The sequence below is a fragment of the Pteropus alecto genome, unplaced genomic scaffold (assembly GCF_000325575.1).
Source record: "Pteropus alecto unplaced genomic scaffold, ASM32557v1 scaffold171, whole genome shotgun sequence".
NCBI classification, from domain to species: domain Eukaryota; kingdom Metazoa; phylum Chordata; class Mammalia; order Chiroptera; family Pteropodidae; genus Pteropus; species Pteropus alecto.
The window spans coordinates 5,032,661-5,050,524 of NW_006431925.1; the positions used below are offsets into that span (position 1 = coordinate 5,032,661).

General features: G+C 38.5%; 1 protein-coding gene across 2 annotated transcripts in view; it reads left to right on the forward strand.

Moving 5' to 3' along the window:
* AP4S1 (adaptor related protein complex 4 subunit sigma 1) overlaps nt 1-17,864 on the forward strand; it is a 39,188-nt gene that overhangs the window by 18,954 nt on the left and 2,370 nt on the right. For both annotated transcript variants that reach the window (XM_006906858.3, XM_015585524.2), the window contains exons 2-5: nt 2,239-2,445; nt 4,857-4,943; nt 5,867-5,935; nt 11,102-11,113. In XM_006906858.3, coding sequence (XP_006906920.1) covers nt 2,308-2,445; nt 4,857-4,943; nt 5,867-5,935; nt 11,102-11,113 — 306 coding nt within the window. In that variant the 5' untranslated portion in view covers nt 2,239-2,307. The remainder of the gene's footprint in view (nt 1-2,238; nt 2,446-4,856; nt 4,944-5,866; nt 5,936-11,101; nt 11,114-17,864) is intronic.

Sequence of the window (17,864 nt, forward strand, 5' to 3'; positions counted from 1 at the left end):
AAAGAAAGGATGGTAATCTTAATAATTTACTAGTCGTCTGCCATATTTTACTGACAATAATTTATAAAGAGAATAAAAGCAGCACGTAATACCAAATGATTAAACAACACAGAATATGTTGCAATCCCACCTACAGTAGTGAGCTTATCTTCCTGGAAAAGGGAGTGAATGACCACAGGCCTCCCCCATGGCACAGCTGTCATATCCTCAGCTGAGCTGGTCTAGATAACATCCTGTTCTGCACACTGAATAAACACAGCAATGCCAGGCTTTGCCAGACTGGACCTTGCTCTTTCTAGCTCTAATGTTTGGAATTGTTGTGACATAACCACCTGTCTGATAGGGTTTAGGAAATAGGAGATGAGCTGGGAAGGCAAAAAATATTATAAAGTCTGTCCAAATATTATCCCATAATCTGTTACAACTCCTCTATAAAATTATTTCACATTATAAAAGTTTAAGAACTATTGTTAACCTTGCTCTTTTACACTGACTTTCATAGATATCACAAAATGTGAGTATGATATCAGATGAGCCAACAAGGTAGCTCTGATGCTCATGATGAAAGGAGGACTGGCCATTGGTCAATACTGTGCTCTTTTGCATTGATTATTTCAAAATCTATATTAAATATGAGAAAGAAACATGAGATTCAATACAGCCGAGTTAGAAATAAAACCACAAACATGAATCCCTGAACGATGAAGACAAGTTAAGAGGTGTCACAGATGTGTGCACCTGCTTGACCTCTGGGTTGCACCTCACGTCTGACATAAAATAATCCAGGGACTTTAGGTGTCTTAACAGCCCTAAACTTCAGTTTGCTTGTCTTTAAAATGAGGATTACAGAGGTACCTGCCTCAGAGAATTGTGAGAATTAAATAATATATGTAAATTGCTTAGTACGTGACTTTATAGGACTTGTAATTGGGCCTTTTTAGAGGCCTGTGACAGTCGATATTACTACTGTTACCGAACTCAAGGGGTTCATTTTGTTTGCACACATCAAAGCCAAAGGAGACACGGACAGGAGTTTTCAGCAAAGAAAGAGGTTTATTTAAAGAAATGGCGCCAAGCCCAGACACAGGTGAGCTAGCACTCCAAGATCTGGCTTCCCAGTTGCCTCTATGGGATAGGTTATACAGGGGAAAACTCATTAGTCATGGTAGCTAAGGAAGTTGGGGTCTTGCGCTCTACTGATTGGTTGGGGCTAGGGTAGGAGATAGCTGATCATTGTATCAGGTCCTGATGTCAGTCATTGTGTCGTTCTGTCCATTTTCTAGGGGATGCTGGTAGGGTCTTTCTCCTTCATGGGTGTGATGCAAGATGTTATCTTTAGTTTGACCTGTTTCTATGCTTAACAGACCTGAGGCTTTGTTCCTAAGACTGTTTGATGCTGACCGAAGGGTTTAATGATTAAGGGAGAGTGGTGCATTATGCAGAAGGAAAGAAAAGTAGCAATTGAATCAAGGAGAATGAGAAGAGAAAAGTCATTTTGAAGAAGTGAAGATTTGCATATTATACTACTACTGCTTCCAGACACGAAGGAAAGAAAAGCTTCACTATAGATCTTGTCTCCATTATCCATAAAATAAAGTTCATATTCCCTAGCATGACTTCTAAAGCCAATTCCATCTTATGTGAGCAGATCAGTTTCCTGGGACCATTCTTCTGCTCCCTGAACTACTGCCACAGTGAACTTTCCAGTGTTTTCATACCCGTTTTTTCTGTGTCAGAGTAACTTCTTTTAGATCATTGTTTAAGATCTTGATTAAAAGCCTCTTCTCTAGGAAGTTGTGCCCAACTCTCCTGTCATGTTCTTTGTCCTTTCCTTCTGTGCCCCATTCAAGGATACTTGTCCTGGTTATAACTCATCACCTTGTACTGCTGTTACTCATTTACCTATGTAACACTTTTGCTAGGTGTGAAGATCAGAAATAATTACTTCCTCTCCATAGTCTTCTTCTAGAGCTTGACACATAGTTGGCGCCCAACAAGGTTGATGAGTCAATTGAATGAATATGAGTAGAAGTACTGTGGATACTCAAAAATGTTTTGGAAGATAACTAATGAAAATGTTTATGTTTAGTTCTTTATGAAAACCTCATTTAGTTCACATAGTGAAGACCAATGATATCAGAAGACATTTTATTTATTTCTGGTTCATCTATAAAACATATTTGATATGATTCTTTGAGAAATTTGATCTTGCCTTTCTGTTATTCTTTCATCCTTCAGGTTCTAGTTACTACTACCCCTTGCCATAACTTTTGACCTATATTTGGAAAAATACTGGCCAGAAAAAAAATGATAAAATTTTTCCTCATGGTGAATAAACAAGGCCAGACCCGACTTTCTAAGTACTATGAACATGTGGAGATTAATAAGCGTACACTTCTAGAAACAGAAGTCATAAAGAGCTGTCTCTCTCGATCCAATGAACAAGTAAGTTTCTGATTCTCTCTTTTATCTCTGCATTCAACTCAGCAGTGGCTGATCTGTTACTACTGAGTCTCAAGGGCCATCGTGTTCTTTGAACTACATTTTTCAATAGCTGTTAGGGAAAATAACAAATCGAATGAAATGAAGACTGAAGCATAGCTCTCCTTACATCCCCTTAAGGAAGATAAAAACAAAGAAAACTATAAAAAGTCTTGGGTTCATATTTAGGTCAGCATATTTGTCTCATTGCTCTGTGGAAGTGGCATCTCAAATTGACTTCCGCTAATAGACATATCTTCCTTTTTTGTTCCTACAAATTCAACCCTTGGAACTCCTAGGAGAACCTGTAGCTAGCATGTGGTTTTCTATAAGCCAGAAGTTGAAGGTCAGAGGACCAGTACAGAGGTGAATACTCAAGACCCACTTTGTACCAGAGGATAATAATATGATTCTCATGTGAAATGAAGTTTCTCTGCTTATCATTTTTGTGAATTTACTACCAACATAATACTGGAATTACTGATTGAAAAACTTGTTTTAAACCTGTCTTATTTTATTATGTAGATAGGAGAAATGGAAGTTAAAAATTCATATGAAACAACAGATTCGCCCATTCTGCCAAAATTGAGGTTAAATTAAATCATTAAAATAAGAATAAACAGGAGTTTTTTAAACTGAGTTTATTACTACAAAGAACTTTAATTGGAGAATTACTTAATCCAGATCCTAACTTTGAATCCATTGGAAATTACTGAACAAACTAAGGCAAAATCAAAAAGCTTGTTTAAATCACCCATTAATTTTGCCAGTTCTCCATTTCACTGCCTATGTAGAAAGGCTGCCTGTGGGAACCACTGCTAAGCCATAAAATATTAAACTACATCAGTGCTCAGAATTTAACGTGTTGGAACTGTGTTTCCCTTGGCTTCTAAATTGATTTTCCAGTCGGAACATCTCAAGAGTCCTCTTTGAATTACTACTTTGGCCTACCATGGCACACACTGCTTCATGTAGTTGTCAAAAGGAAACAGAAACTATTAAAGGGCTGTGTTAATAGCCACGTACCTTACATAAAGGTAAACACACTCCAGAAGTATTCATGTTTGAATCTTTCTACAATTTCAATTCCACAATTTCAGACACCCTTTTCAATGATAAGGTACCCTTTGAAATATGTACTTTGTAATGAATATACTGTTAGAGATTTTTGAAGCATTCTAAATTATTTTAGACTAAATAGAAACCCACTGGGCTTTTGGCATAATCAGGCACCGAGGTAATACAATCTCAGCTTAGCTTTTATTTTATCCACAAAGGTGCTTTGATACTTTTTTTTTAATGTCAGAAACTCCCGAGAGGCTTTGAAATATGTTCTTCAGTTCTTTCAGACAGGTGGTGTTTTCTTGAAAGGTCTAACTGAGCAGAAATCACACTGGCTCTATAGTGAGCTGAAAGCTGCAGAATGGTCTTGTATTTACTGCTTTTATCTTAATTTTAAATAAAAGCCTCAAATTCCTCCATTTTATAGATTGTCAAGTGGCTTTCCAATGGAAAAAATTCCATAATCAAAAATTGCTGCTTCGTTCCCAGGCGCATCCGGGTACCCGAGAGCAATATATCCAATACAAAAAGCCATACAGTTGATGCTCAATCACATTTGGTCAGGCACACCCAAAGGTCCAAAGGAAGGGCAGCCCTGTGCCTTCAGCCTCCTACCTAATTCTTGTCCACCCAGGGCCTTCCCATTACCCTTTATATAATGGCTTTAGGAGAGATGAATGGGACGGGAGTTGTTTTATCCACAAGTCAGTGTTGGTAAGCTAGTTATTAATTCATATGAAGCAATGTTTACAATGAGAGATTTTTGTCTAGCATCTGCCACACAAAAGCCATCTTTAAATAATTTATAAAAGTCCACATTGATTATTTTCATGGGTGTAGGAAAAAGAAATCAAGATTTTTTTTTTTTTGCATGTTTATTTGGCTCTTCAGTGATTATTAAATAGTACAAAATCAAATCTCTAATTGCTTCCAAAAGAGCCTAAGAGAAGTGAAAAGAAGAAAATCTTTATCATGTTGGCTTATTTTCACATTAGAGGGAGTTTAATATTCAGTAGCTTTGCCTGCTGAGTTCCACACAGAACCAAGCAAAGGAATAAGAAGTACAGGTGGGAACCCATGTCAGCACTGAATTTTTCCCATGACAACTTCTTCACCTCCCACTAGAGATGCTTTCAAGTTGTCCCCTGAATACTGTGAGGATGTGGCCAACAAAGATTGTGTAACATTTTAATGTTGTATATTTCTAAGAATGTGTTGACAGATACTCAAAGCAGAACCTAAAAATTATGCATGCCATTTTGAAGAAATCCCTGTTAACCATACGAATTAATATCTAACTGTGTTTTGTGTAGTGCTCCTTCATCGAATATAAGGATTTTAAGCTGGTATATCGGCAGTATGCAGCTCTCTTCATTGTGGTTGGAGTTAATGACACTGAGGTAAGATATTAGAAGAGCCTATGGAAAATGCAAGAAAATTAAGAATAGCAGTCTAATTTTTTATTCCTCCTTACAGTGACATTTTCTTCCCTACTTGCCTCCCTAAGAATTATCTTGACTCCTTTGAAAAATCTTTGTTTTTATCAAGGCTAATAAAAGCTGTGTGGAAGAGAAATAACTAGTATTTTTATTGGATTAGATGTGCAGCTTGTAGAGAAGCACAAAACCACAGAATGCCTTCCTTGACCCTAAGCAGTACCAATGTCCTGCCCTTGTTCTGTGTGACACAGTAGGGCAAGCTTAGAGAAGTGTGGAGGCCAATCAGTGCAGCATTAAACATAGGCTGACATATCAGAAGCCAGAGCAAACGGTAAATATGATTGTGCTGTGATTACATCTCCTGATTTTAGTTCACCTTTTCAGAAACGTTAATTCCAGATCAACAGCACCTATGGCCATGGATGCTCTGAAAGGGTGTTTAAGATCTAAAATACTTTGAAATATCAGTTGGTTGTTTTTTTATCTGCAAACCAAAGTTTAAGGTGGCTTCCCCATCTTCACAAATGGAAAAGTGATGACATGATGAACCTGAGAAATTGCTTCGGCCAGTTGATAATGAAGTCAGGGATTAGAGCTCAGAATTCTAAACACTAGACTCAGTCTGGTTTCAGTCCAGCCAGATTCATCATGGACACTAAAAAAAATCCCAGAGGTTAAGGTTTTCTACATTTCTCCTACTAATAAGCTTCTTTTAAACAAGTGAGTCATAGAACTATTTTGAATATTTGTCCATGGGAAGCTATTTGCTCATATTTTCTGTATACCAAGCCACATGCTCTAAAACCTGGTTGCTGAGTGGGCAGCTGTATGTCTGATTTACACATGGGCCACACTAAAACTAATTACGCCCTTTTTTATTTCAGAATGAGATGGCGATTTATGAATTCATCCATAACTTCGTGGAAGTTTTAGACGAGTACTTCAGCCGAGTTGTAAGTCTAATGACTAAAAAATTGTTTTTGTCAGCAGGCCAATTTCCCAGAAATGGGTCTATATCAAGAACATGTGTTAATATAGAGCTTTAATGTGTAAAAGTTAAAATTCAAATGATGCCAAATTTTCATTACCTTTCCTTCTGGCTCATCTAAAGTGTTATAAAGCTATGTGTGCCTTAGATCTTTATAAAAAACTATTTCTACGCAACTAAGAACCTCCTGTGTCTTTACCTCAATTAAGAGATTTTGCTATTTCACTTGCTCGCTCTTTTTCTGCTTCCCCTCCTAATATACATGACACTTTTTTAATTTAAAAATAATTTCCATCGAAACCCTTCCTTTGAGGGTCAAAGCCGTCTCCCCTAAAGGAATACCTGCATTCCTTTCCAACAGTCCTTTTTTTTTTTATAAACAGCTGTATCGAAATACTTATATACCATACAATTTACTCTTTTAAAGTGTATAGTTTTTAGTATTTACAGAGTTGTGAAACCATCACTACAATCAATTTTAAAATATTTCATTACCCCAAAAAGAAATACATACCCATCAACATTTCCCTCCCACCTTCTCCACTCATCTCCTTTCTGTCTCTACAGGTTTGCCTCTTCTAGACATTCTATATCATATCAACAGGATTATACAACATATGGTCTTTTGTGGCTGGCTTTTTTTACTCAGCATAATGTTTTCAAGATTCCTCAATGTTGTAGCATGTTTCGGTACTTCTTTTTTATTGCTCAGTAATATTTCATGGGTATGCCACATTTTGTTTATCCATTCATCAGTTGATAGGCATTTGGGTTATTTATACTTTTTGGATGTTGTGAATTGCTGCTGTGAATATTTGTGTACACATTTTTGTGTAGAATCATGTTTTCAGTTTTCTTGAGTATATACCTAGGAGCGGAATTGCTGGGTGATATGGAAACTCCATGTTTAACATTTTGATGAGCTAGTAAACTTTTCCAGAGTGGCTGCATGATTGAAATTCCCATCAGCAGTGTATAAAAGTTCTAATTTCTCCACACTCTCACCAAAACTTATTATTATCTGTCATTTTTACTCTAGCTATCCTAGTGAATATGAAGTGTTATAAAGGCCAGTCGACTGAGGTTTTGATTTGCGTTTCACTGATGGATAACAGTGTTGAGCATCTTTTCATGTATTTATTGGCCATCTGTACATCTTCTTTGGAGAAATGTCTGTTTAAATCTTTTGCCCATTTTTTTATGGCACCTGGTTAGCTCATTTGGTAGAGCATGAGACTCTTAAATCTTTTGCCCATTTTTCAATTGTTTTGTCTTTTCATTATTGAGCTGTAAGAGTTCTTTGTGTAGTCTGAATACAAATCTCTTATCAGATATGATTTAGAAATACTTTCTCCTATTTAGTGGTTTTTTTCCTCACTTTTTTGATGATGTCCTTTGAAGCACAATAATATCTATTTTGATGAAGTTCAGTTAATTTATTTTTGTTGTTGTCGCTTATGTTTTTGGTCTCATATCTAAAAAAGGCTTTGCCTAACCCAAGGTTGTAAAGATTTACTTCTATCTTTTCTTCTTAGAGTTTTATAATTTTAGCTCCTACATGAGTCTTTGATCCATACGGAGTAATTTTTGTATATGATGTGAAGTCGGAGTCTAACTTCATTTTTTTGCATGCGAATATCCAACTGTCACAGCATCATTTGTTGAGAAGACTGTTCTTTCCTCCACTAAACTGTCCTAACACCTTTGTCAAAAATCAATTGACCATATGCTAGCCATGAGAGTATTGCAAATTAAAACTGCAATGAGATATCACCTCACACCTGTCAGAATAGCTATCATCAATAAATCAAAAAACAACAAGAGAAAAGGGAACCCTCATACATTGTTGGTGAGATTGCAAATTGGTACAGCCACTATGGAAAACAGTATGGAGTTTTCGCAAAAAAATTAAAAATGGATGTAACTTTTGACCCACCAATTGCACTTCTGGGTATTTATCCAAAGAAAACCAAAACAATAATTCATAAAGATCTATGCATTCCAATATTCATGGCAGCACAGTTTACAATAGCCAAGATATAGAATGCCCATCGACAGATGATTGGATAAAGAAATTATTCAAAATGCCCATCGACAGATGATTGGATAAAGAAATTATGGTTCATATATGCAATGGAATATTATTCAACTATTAAAAAAAATGATATCCTACCATTTGCAACAACATGGATGGACCTAGAGGTCATTAAGCTGAGTGAAATAAGCTAGACAGAGAAAGATAAATATCATATAATTTCACTTATATGCGGAATCTGAGGAACAAAAAGAACAAACTAATCAAAAACAGACTTACAAATATAGTAGACAATTAGGTGACAGACAGAGGGGAGGGGTGATTGGGGGCCTGGGAGAATAGGATGAAGGGTTAAAGAAGTACAAATTAGTAGCTGATGGATGGTCACAGGGATGGGGACCACTACAGAGGGAATGCAGTTAGCATTAATATGATGGCTAGATAGAGGGCCAGGGGAGGGAGGGAGCAATTGGGGGGATTGTTTTATGAACTATATAGATGTCTAACCAATGTACGGTATACTTGAAACTAATTTAAATAAATAAATTTTAAAAAAATCAATTGACCATAAATATAAGGGTTTATTTCTGCGCTTTCAGTTCTGTTCCAATAATCTGCATGTTTATCCTTCTGCTATTGCCACACTATCTTGATGATGTTAGCTTTGTACTTAATTTGAAATCCGATGCTCTTTTAAAAAAGAATAAGTGAAGATGTTTTACGATGCTACCATAGGCCTTCCTGAGCCTTGCTTAGACATTCTTGAAAAGTAGTAGTGGCATAAGCTGACTTTTCAAAGTTGTTTTTGTTTATTTCATTTTGCTTTTAAATAAAATGATTAGGAAGGAACCATTTACAAGCTGCTTCTTCCTGAGGCAGCGAGTGGAATTTGCTCCACAGTTAGGAATATGGAGTGCACTGAAGCCTGTAGGGGCAAAACTCACGTTAAGAAGTTGTACCTTCAGTCTAATTCCTAATGCCAGAAGTAAAGTTTGGCAAACTCCTTCTTCATGGCACAATCAACTAGCCTGTGTTCATTGCCTTAATGCAGTGGTTCTCAAATATGTAGTTCCTGGACCAGCAGCAGAAGCATCACCTTGTAAGAAAAACTCTGAGCCTACTGCATTTTGTTGAATCAGAAACTCTGGGTTGAGGCCCAGCAATCTGTTTTAACAAGCTTTCCAGGTGGTTCTGATGCATGCTTAAGTTTGAAAACCACTGTCTTACTGCATGAGGCTTCCTGTCAGCCATTTCCTAATTCAGATGTTGGAGCTAGGAAGCTGCCTAGTGGCCTGTGACATGGTAGTTCATCTGGCTAGGAAGGGATTGGTGCTTTCCAAAACTGGAAAAGGGCAAGAAGTTGGGCCATTTCAGAGACTTGCATTGGACAGAGAGCATTGAGGCTGGCTTTAAAATCCACCTTTGTATTGCTATTGCTTGCTTGGAGAGACCACAGAGCAGCGCTATCCAAAAGAACTTTTCTGTGGCCATGGGAATGTTCTGTACCTGTCTGCTCCAGTACGGTGGGCACTAGCCACATGTGGCTCTTGAACATTTGAAATGTGATTAGTGTAAATGAGGAACTGAAATTTTAATTGTATTTAATTTTAATTAAGTCACCACATGAGACTGGTGGTTACCATATTGGACAGCATAACTCTAGCTCCTGCTTTTATGTCTGGACAACCACTCTAAGACATTCATTGCAAGTCAAGGTCTGTGATTCAGAGCTGGCCATGATTAGCCACTTTAAGGGAACACCTATCAAGAAGAATATAATTTCCCCCAAATAGCAGTGTTTTAAACCTGGGAGAATAAAGAGTGGGTACAAGCACTGTCATTGCTTAAATTATATTCGGTAACAGTATAAATAGCACATTGCCAAATTCTAGCTGTAATTCTAGGGAAAGTAAGTGACCACATAAACTACAGAAGAAAAGATTAGAATTTAATTTAAACCTGGTGATTATACAGGACTTGGAGGACCCGGATTAGGATGACAGTAGAAGCATAAAGGAAGGAAACAAGTGCTATAGGAAAGAAAATAGAAACTGTTCCACTCATGGAGAATGCCTTGTCACTTAAAATTTATTTTTAGGTTTCTGAATTTTAAACATTCTTTCTGGGGCTATTTTTAATCTTAGAGTTTCCAAATCTGAAATTTGGAGATCGGTCTCATGCAGCTGAAAGAAGCATCTTAGCATTACATTTCAAAACAAAAAGCCAACCAGTTGTCATTAAAGGAGGCAGTTTTGCAAGAGAGAAGGAGTGTTCCTCTCGAGGAAGAGGGATCAGGGTTGTCAGTGCTGCATTTGACACACCTTAAGTCCCTTCAAATATGAATTTTATTGTTTAATTTTTCTCCCTCTATGACATTTTCATGACATAAATGTCTATGTTCATCAAAAAAAAATTAAAAATACATATGAGCAAAAGGAAAGGGGAGAAGATCATCAGTAAGTCTATCACTTATTGATATGTACCGTTAGGTGCATTTCCTTTTAGGCTTTACATATCTGTGTATATCTAACTGTATCTATATCTATCTATATACATGGGATAATACATACATGTCATTTTTAACTTGCTTTTTTATTCAATAATATATCAGTACTTATATATCTACATCATCATTTGTGGATCTGCTGTAATTTATTTAACTAGTCTCCCTTGTTTTCAGTAATTTGATACTATAAACATTACTGTGAACTAGCACATGTTGTTGTGTCATTATCTAATTTCTTCCTTAGGATAAACATCTAAGAGTAAAACTGATGGATTCAAAGGGTATATATAACATGATTAAGGTTTTTGATGTACAAATCAAATTACCTATCATTTGTAACAGTCGAGTTAGTTTATTCCCTCTGCGTTCTAAAGATGAATTGTTCTAGCCTATAAAATTCCTCTAAATGGCAGCCTATTTTTTTAAAATCATGATCCCAGACTTAGGCCCTTCCTGGTCTCACGCTTCTACTTACAACGCAGCCTCTCCCACCTGTTTCCAGGCTTGCCGCCAGAACAGCCGCTAACTCTGCTAAGTGCATTGTGGTCCCAGTGTCTCATTCTCATCCTTGCACTCTTTTTCTTTTCCAGAGTGAATTAGATGTATCCTTTTCAATGCTGTAAGCCAAGTTTTTCGCAGTACTTGGCAAAACACAGGCTAGTCTTGATCAGGTAAGTGCCATGGGGCAGGAAAACGATTCAGCAGAATTTAAAATCCAGAATGCTAATCATCAGCTACTCTGACATGACAGCCGGAGGTACAGGTGCTTTGCAGAAGCACCCCACCTTTTTTTACAAATCTTATTAAATTTATGTATTTTTTAGACAGGGCAATATTGTGGTAGTACATCATAATAACTGTTATATATTAACTTCTTTTAAGCATGTGGAATAGACCTTTCCAGAATTTCAATAACACGGCCAGAAAGTTCTTGGTCCCCATAGAGAGAATGGATTTTAATGGCTCCAGGTATTAATCTCCAGAAATTCCTCAAGTGATCGGAATAAGGCCTTCAGGGATGGTAAACTAGAGGGTTAAAATAATTGCCTGGCTTGTATTCGTTTCCTTTTATAGCAGAAGATGCTCTCCTTTTCTTCTCTTTCTTCTCCCTTTTAAACTATGCAAGGACCTAAACAACAAGCATGATTTGCTTAGAATACTGCAGGCCTGCAGATTCTGGCAGCAGCCACTGGATTTTGTGTGAGTGCTCTGGGGAGAAGTTGACTTCTAAGTTAATTTTTACTTCAAAAACCTGTATACCACTTGAAAGCAATAAAGAAGAGTCCTTTGAGGAAAAAATCAAGCTTGAATCTAAAATAATAACATTAATTATAACAAATATATAATTATAACATGTTTATGTATATGTACATATACGTACATTTAGATATCTATGCCCAGAGCTAGTATATTCTGAGGAAATGGCCATTTACCTTTTACTACTGATAGAAAATGTCGTCATGTTGATAAACTTCATTTGTTTAGAAGCTTCTTTAAATTAAGTGGGAAAATATGAGTGCCCTCTAGTGGTGAGTGACCTAAATCCATGATCCCTTTGACCTAGAAGACCCAATACCAGGCTGTATATCAGTATGTAACATTCCTTTTCGACTAAGCCTTTTAAAGCAATTCAAAGTAAATCTCTTCCTCCTTCTACAGGGGAATGAGGAAAATGCCTTTTGATTTAAAAAGTCATCAGAAAAATAGCAAAAGCTAATAGACACTTCAGTGGGAGTACAGGAACCCAAGTTCCTCTTTCTGTCCTGCCACCAACAAGCTGTGTGTTGGACAAGATACACAACACCTCAACTTAAAATGATAGAATTAGAATTTGAAAACCCTCTTAGCCTTAATACTTTATGTTGCCATGATTCTAGGTAACTGAACTGAGTTACCTTACACCTAGAAGGAAGGGAGAGTCTTACAGGTTTAGATATTCAGAGAATTAAAGTGAATCAGATATAACAGGATATATATTATAGTTGGATTAGTTGTGTTCATTTATCTTATGTGCTGACTAGATGTTTATTAGAAGTAGAGATGGATTTGTCTTTGTATCCCTACGGTGTATATGTAGGTCCATGTAATGCACTCCTGCATTCTTGTCCGAATTTAATTTCTCCACCAAGGCACGCACTTTGTATCTTTCCCTCTCATTTTACTTAGTTTCACTTTGCCTTCTCTTCTTCTCTGACCAACATATATTTACTGTCCTTAGGAATTACTTAGCCATATGCATCTGACAGATTAGGAATTCGGCATCATTTAGAGAAGGGGACTAAATCTCTCCACACCTAGGAGTGTTTGTCTTTGCTCTAGATATAATCTCACGTGGATCCAGAGGCCTAAAAGTGGAGCAGGTAGCAGGGCAGGCAGGACCTGGGGCATCTGTCTTCTGTTGACATTCTTAAAAGGGTTTCCACCCTCAGCCATCTGAGAAAAAAAAAAACAAATTAAAATCCCAGGACTCTGCTCTTCCTTATATATAGTTCTTCTTACACATCACATGTGCAAGCAGTACCTCTACACACCAGCTTCCTAACAGTAGGAGCCTTTCAGAGGTACATCCTGTTTCCTGCTCCCTCTGGGTAGGAGCACAAATGATCCACATCACCATTCTGGTAGCATGTAACCAGGAACCTGCCGGAGCAGCTAATACTGTTGAGGTCTCTTCCACCAGGAAAGCTTCCTTAGGCCTTGAAGGGTTGAAAACAGAGAACTGATATCATTGCAACCTGGAGCTGGTTCTCCCAGCACTTACAAGCACATAATCTTCTTTGTGTTGGCTCGGGCTTAGGAAGACCTTCCTTGTCAGCCTACATGGAATAGACACAATTTAGGGCTCAGTTTTGGTGCAGCAACAGGAGGATGGAGGTCAAAACCTCATGGAATTCCCAGAAAGCCCTTTCTTGCAGTCTTTTTCTCCAGATGCTTTACCATCCTGAAGCCTTTTAAGAATGGGGCAGTTTTCCAGAGTCTGCATGGTTACACTTTGAGAAATATAATACACCATTTACATTTCTCCTTAGTATGGGCTTGTTCTACTTCTAGTAAAACTAACATCATAGAGCAAGACAGATGGGATTTGAAAAAGAAATGACCTAAGCACAATAATCAGGACAGAAATTCTGGCTGTTGAAAACCCTTCTACTAAGTAGAAACTCTCTGTTGCAGTAGAAGCAGGTGGAGCAGACTGCACCCTTGGGACCAAGCACGTCAATGACCTAAATCATTGACGTGCCATGAATAATCTCCTGTGCACTCTTCACATTCCACTCCACCCACTGGGCTCCACCCAGTGTTGCTTCTATAGGAAAGTTTTCCCTATCACATACTATTTAAGACTTAAAATTCCCTGAATTAAGTTGGTTTTTAGGAACCAACTGATGAGCTTCCCAAAATGTGCTCAGCTCTGGATCCCCAGGTTTGCTGAATTCTTCAGACAATTCATAATTCAAGGGAGCTGTGTCCACCCTCTTCTGCTAAATAGGGGATGGTGTCAGTGAACAGTACTGTCTGGGTTATGTCCGACTCTTCAGTTCAGTGTACACCTACTGTATGCATGAAGGTACAGAAAACATCAACAGCCTTTTGGCATTTGGTGCCTTTAAAGAGGCTTAAAGACTTGTGGGGGGTGGGGGGCTAGCATGGAAAGCAGCAGTACTGCCTTTGGACCTAGGCAACTAGGGTCCTTTTCCTGGGCCCCACTCTCACTCTCCTTCAGCAGCACCCCTCTCCATAGTGTGAGGATGCTTATTCACTTCTTGGCCACCCCCCAGCTACCTGGGTCCCCAGAACTACTGGGTGAACGGAACAGACATCCCAGAGCCTGCTGCTAGGGCCTGGGCAGGCCTCCCCCAACCCCCACCCCAGGCCTTGGGGCAGGAATGATAGAGGCTGGGAAGGTAACTGTATCTCACGTACATGCATGGGAAGAAAAGCGGGGAGCAGGCTGAGTCCCTGTTTATATTCTCATGCTCCCTCCGCCCCAAGTATATGTATGGTATACCTAGAATCCAGGTTTTCTTGATTCAAAAATATCTAAGAAAAAAATATCTTTAGAACATTCATGTTTTTAGTTTACAAGTTTTTAAAGCCCAAAAGCCTAAGCAGTTAATTCTAGAATCTTAAAGCTCATATGGGTAATGTGAAAGTACCTTGATTCATGCCCCCTTTATTGCAGTTGAGAGTGGAGGAGTAGGAAGGGTCTCCATCCCACCTGCACTCTCTGTGACTCAGCTAGTTCTCTACCATGATGCTCCCTGGAAGAATGAAGGCACCAGACAACAGTAATCAGCACCACCAAGATTCGCAGTCAGGCCCTGATCATTGCCCACTGTGGGGCATCTCTTTCCTTCTTTACCGTCCTAAAATCACAAATACCTTTAGAGGTCCAGAAACCAGGACAGGGCTTCTCCAAGTAGATAATTTCAGCCTGACTTAATGAGAAGTCATAAAAGTACTTGTTCAAATAGGGGCTACAGAAATGCTGACAAGAACAAAGAAACTCCCCAGGAAAGCCATCCTACTGTGAAGCGACAGCTTCTAAATGAACTGAAATTTTTTCAATGTTGCCTCAGAAAGTTACAGTAATGGAGTCACTACAAAGGAACTTCTTTTGAGGTATGATGACTACATCAGGAACGGCTTGATAATATAAGGAAGGAGTAAATTAGCTCCCCTCTCCCTGAAGGTTACTTTTAGTCATAGGATGTGAGTACTCTGGAATCGGAAGAAAACTACATAATCAGGTTAAAAGCTCACTTCTTAGATGAGAGGCTGAGGCCCAGGGAGGTTCTGTGACGTGTCCCAACATATAGAGCTGCTTTGGGGCAGAGCTGGCATTCTGGGTTTCCAAAGCCCTTGACTCTAGGGCGTAAATTAGATAAAAGATTAAATTTGACACAATTTTTTTAATTTGTAGTCATCTGAGGTAGACTGTGGCAATTTAGTCTCTAACAAACACTAATAAAGTGCCTGTCACCATGCTGTCTTGGTGTTGTCAAAGCATCCCCCTGAATTAGAGAAGAAGTTTTAGAGAAACACTAGTGTTTGGTTGGAGGATTCAGAATTGAAGAAAAATCTTGAGGAGAGCATCTGAATGTCTTGATAAGCACGCTCTCCAAAAGTGGAGTTCACATTCAGAGATCGCTAAACATCTTTTTTTTTCCTTTTGAAAATATGTAAATTGAAGGCAGGGCTATAGAGGCTGAGAGCTGGCCAGTGGGTTTGAGGGAGTGTGTGCAGTTAGTCTAGTGTTTAGGAGGGGCAGGCCCTGAGACACAAGGAGCCAGGAGAGTCCTAACCAGTGCTGTCCTGAGTGATGAGTCTCAGAATAATGAACAGTCCCCAAGGGAGTCAGCCATTCGCCTGAAAAGGAGGTGCAAACGTTCCATATTAAACAGTTCTGCCTTCCAGGCTTTTTGGGCTCTCATCAGCCTTAGCCATCTATTTCCTTTCATTGGGTTCTCTGAGCCCTGCCCATCCACTACTGTTCTCCGACCCCTCCCGCACCAAGTCCTTTTGCCTTACTCCCACTCCCTTTGCTCCATGTGTTTGGGTTCTGTTTTCCACAGGAATATTGACAGCAACTTATGAGAAGTAACAGGAAAAATACAAGAGAAATGACAGGCTTATTTAACCCAGAGCTGACTTTCGTATTTGTGTAATTTTACATTAGCCTATATAAACTTTAAAAATTACACCTGGATGTCTTGTCGCTTTCAGAATATGGATGGTCTTTAAGGAAAACCTTCTTTGAAAAAACAAGATACATTCCTTTTCAGTGGCCTAATTAACAAGAGACAGTATTAAGTCTAAAAGTGAACAGAAGACCATATTACAAGGAGAGTATATCCAGGACTGTATGGAATCTTTATGATGATAGTTTTCTATGCAGTAGTAGTCGTAGTCGATTGTCCATGGAAAATGTGAACGTACTGGCCTTATCTAATTTCATTGGGAAATTGAATGAAAGTATAAATAATGAGAGCAAGTTTTTTTCCCACCATAAAGAACTTTGCTTAGCTAGGATCTTCAAGAAATAAAGAAAAAAAAGAAGAAGAAGAAAAATCAAATAAGACAATCTGAGACCAAAATCTAAAGTTAGAAATTCCTGTTTCTAGGCCAGGCTCTGCCTTGGAACTGCTTTTGAGGTTCCATTTGAATGTATGCTGCTGTTTTCTCTTATTAAAGGACAACTAGGCCACTACAGTCTGTTAAAATACCATGTTGAGAATGTGTTTTATGATTAAAATTCCAATATAGAAATCCAAAAAGTTTGATCATTAATTAAAAAATTGATTTCGCGTGGCCCCAAGATATTCAGCTCCAATCTACATTTCATAGAAATTCAGAAAGGCTCTTAGTTTTCAGGGTTGGAAGGAAGTGCGGCTATGAATTTGCTCTTTGGGAAGCTGTTTCTAGTTTGTCAGCTCCAACCTTAGGGTGCCCATGAGGAGAAACATGTTGCCTTAAGGATCTTTAAGTCAGTGAAATTCAGTATGGCCTGAAGGTAAGAGTTTCTTGAAATAGTCATTCTCAGCTCACCACGTTAATAGACCAACAGCCTGGACCTTTTTTGCTTGGTCTTATTCCAAATTTCAGGGCCGAGGTGTGTGTGCCTATGTTTATTGCCATGGGGCTTGGCACATAAGGCATTTTTTTGGTCCCTGCTCACCTGGCATATAGCCCAAATGCCATTACATCTGGCTTCACCAGTGTATACAAGTTGCTCATAAACCAAATCAAGATGTGAACAGCTGGATTCTTATTTTAAAGGAGTCATATGATTCCAGGGGGAAATTAGCTTTCAGGCTTTTGCCTCACATTAAATTTGGTTTGTGGTTTCCCTATATAGTGCCAGAAAGCTGCATGATTATTAGTGGTTTGAGCCAGATACTCAGATAGACAGGCAGTCAGTCACATGCCTGCAGTACAGAATGACCTCAATGAGCAACTTGTTTCCAAGGATGTTGGGAAATTCAGACTAGCTGAAGAACCTTGTCTTTGCAATGTGAGCATGTCAGTGATTGACAGGATTCAGCAGTAAATTCTAATCTGAATTTCAAAACACTTGGCCAGTTGCTCAAGGGGACATCTGAATTTCTGATCATCTACTTGCCAAAGATGGAGCAGTCTTCAGAGCAGTTTGATCTGGGAACCAATTCAATACAAATAGATTAAAATTAGATATTCTATCTCTGAGAAAATCATCTTGGATGAGTTGACATTCTCAAAAGCTCTAAAGCTTTCATTGCCTTTAGTGAATACAACAGGGAGATTCTGTAGGCCACTCTTCATGCAACCACCTGTGCTCTCCAACTCTGCCTTTCTTTTTACCTGGCTGTCATT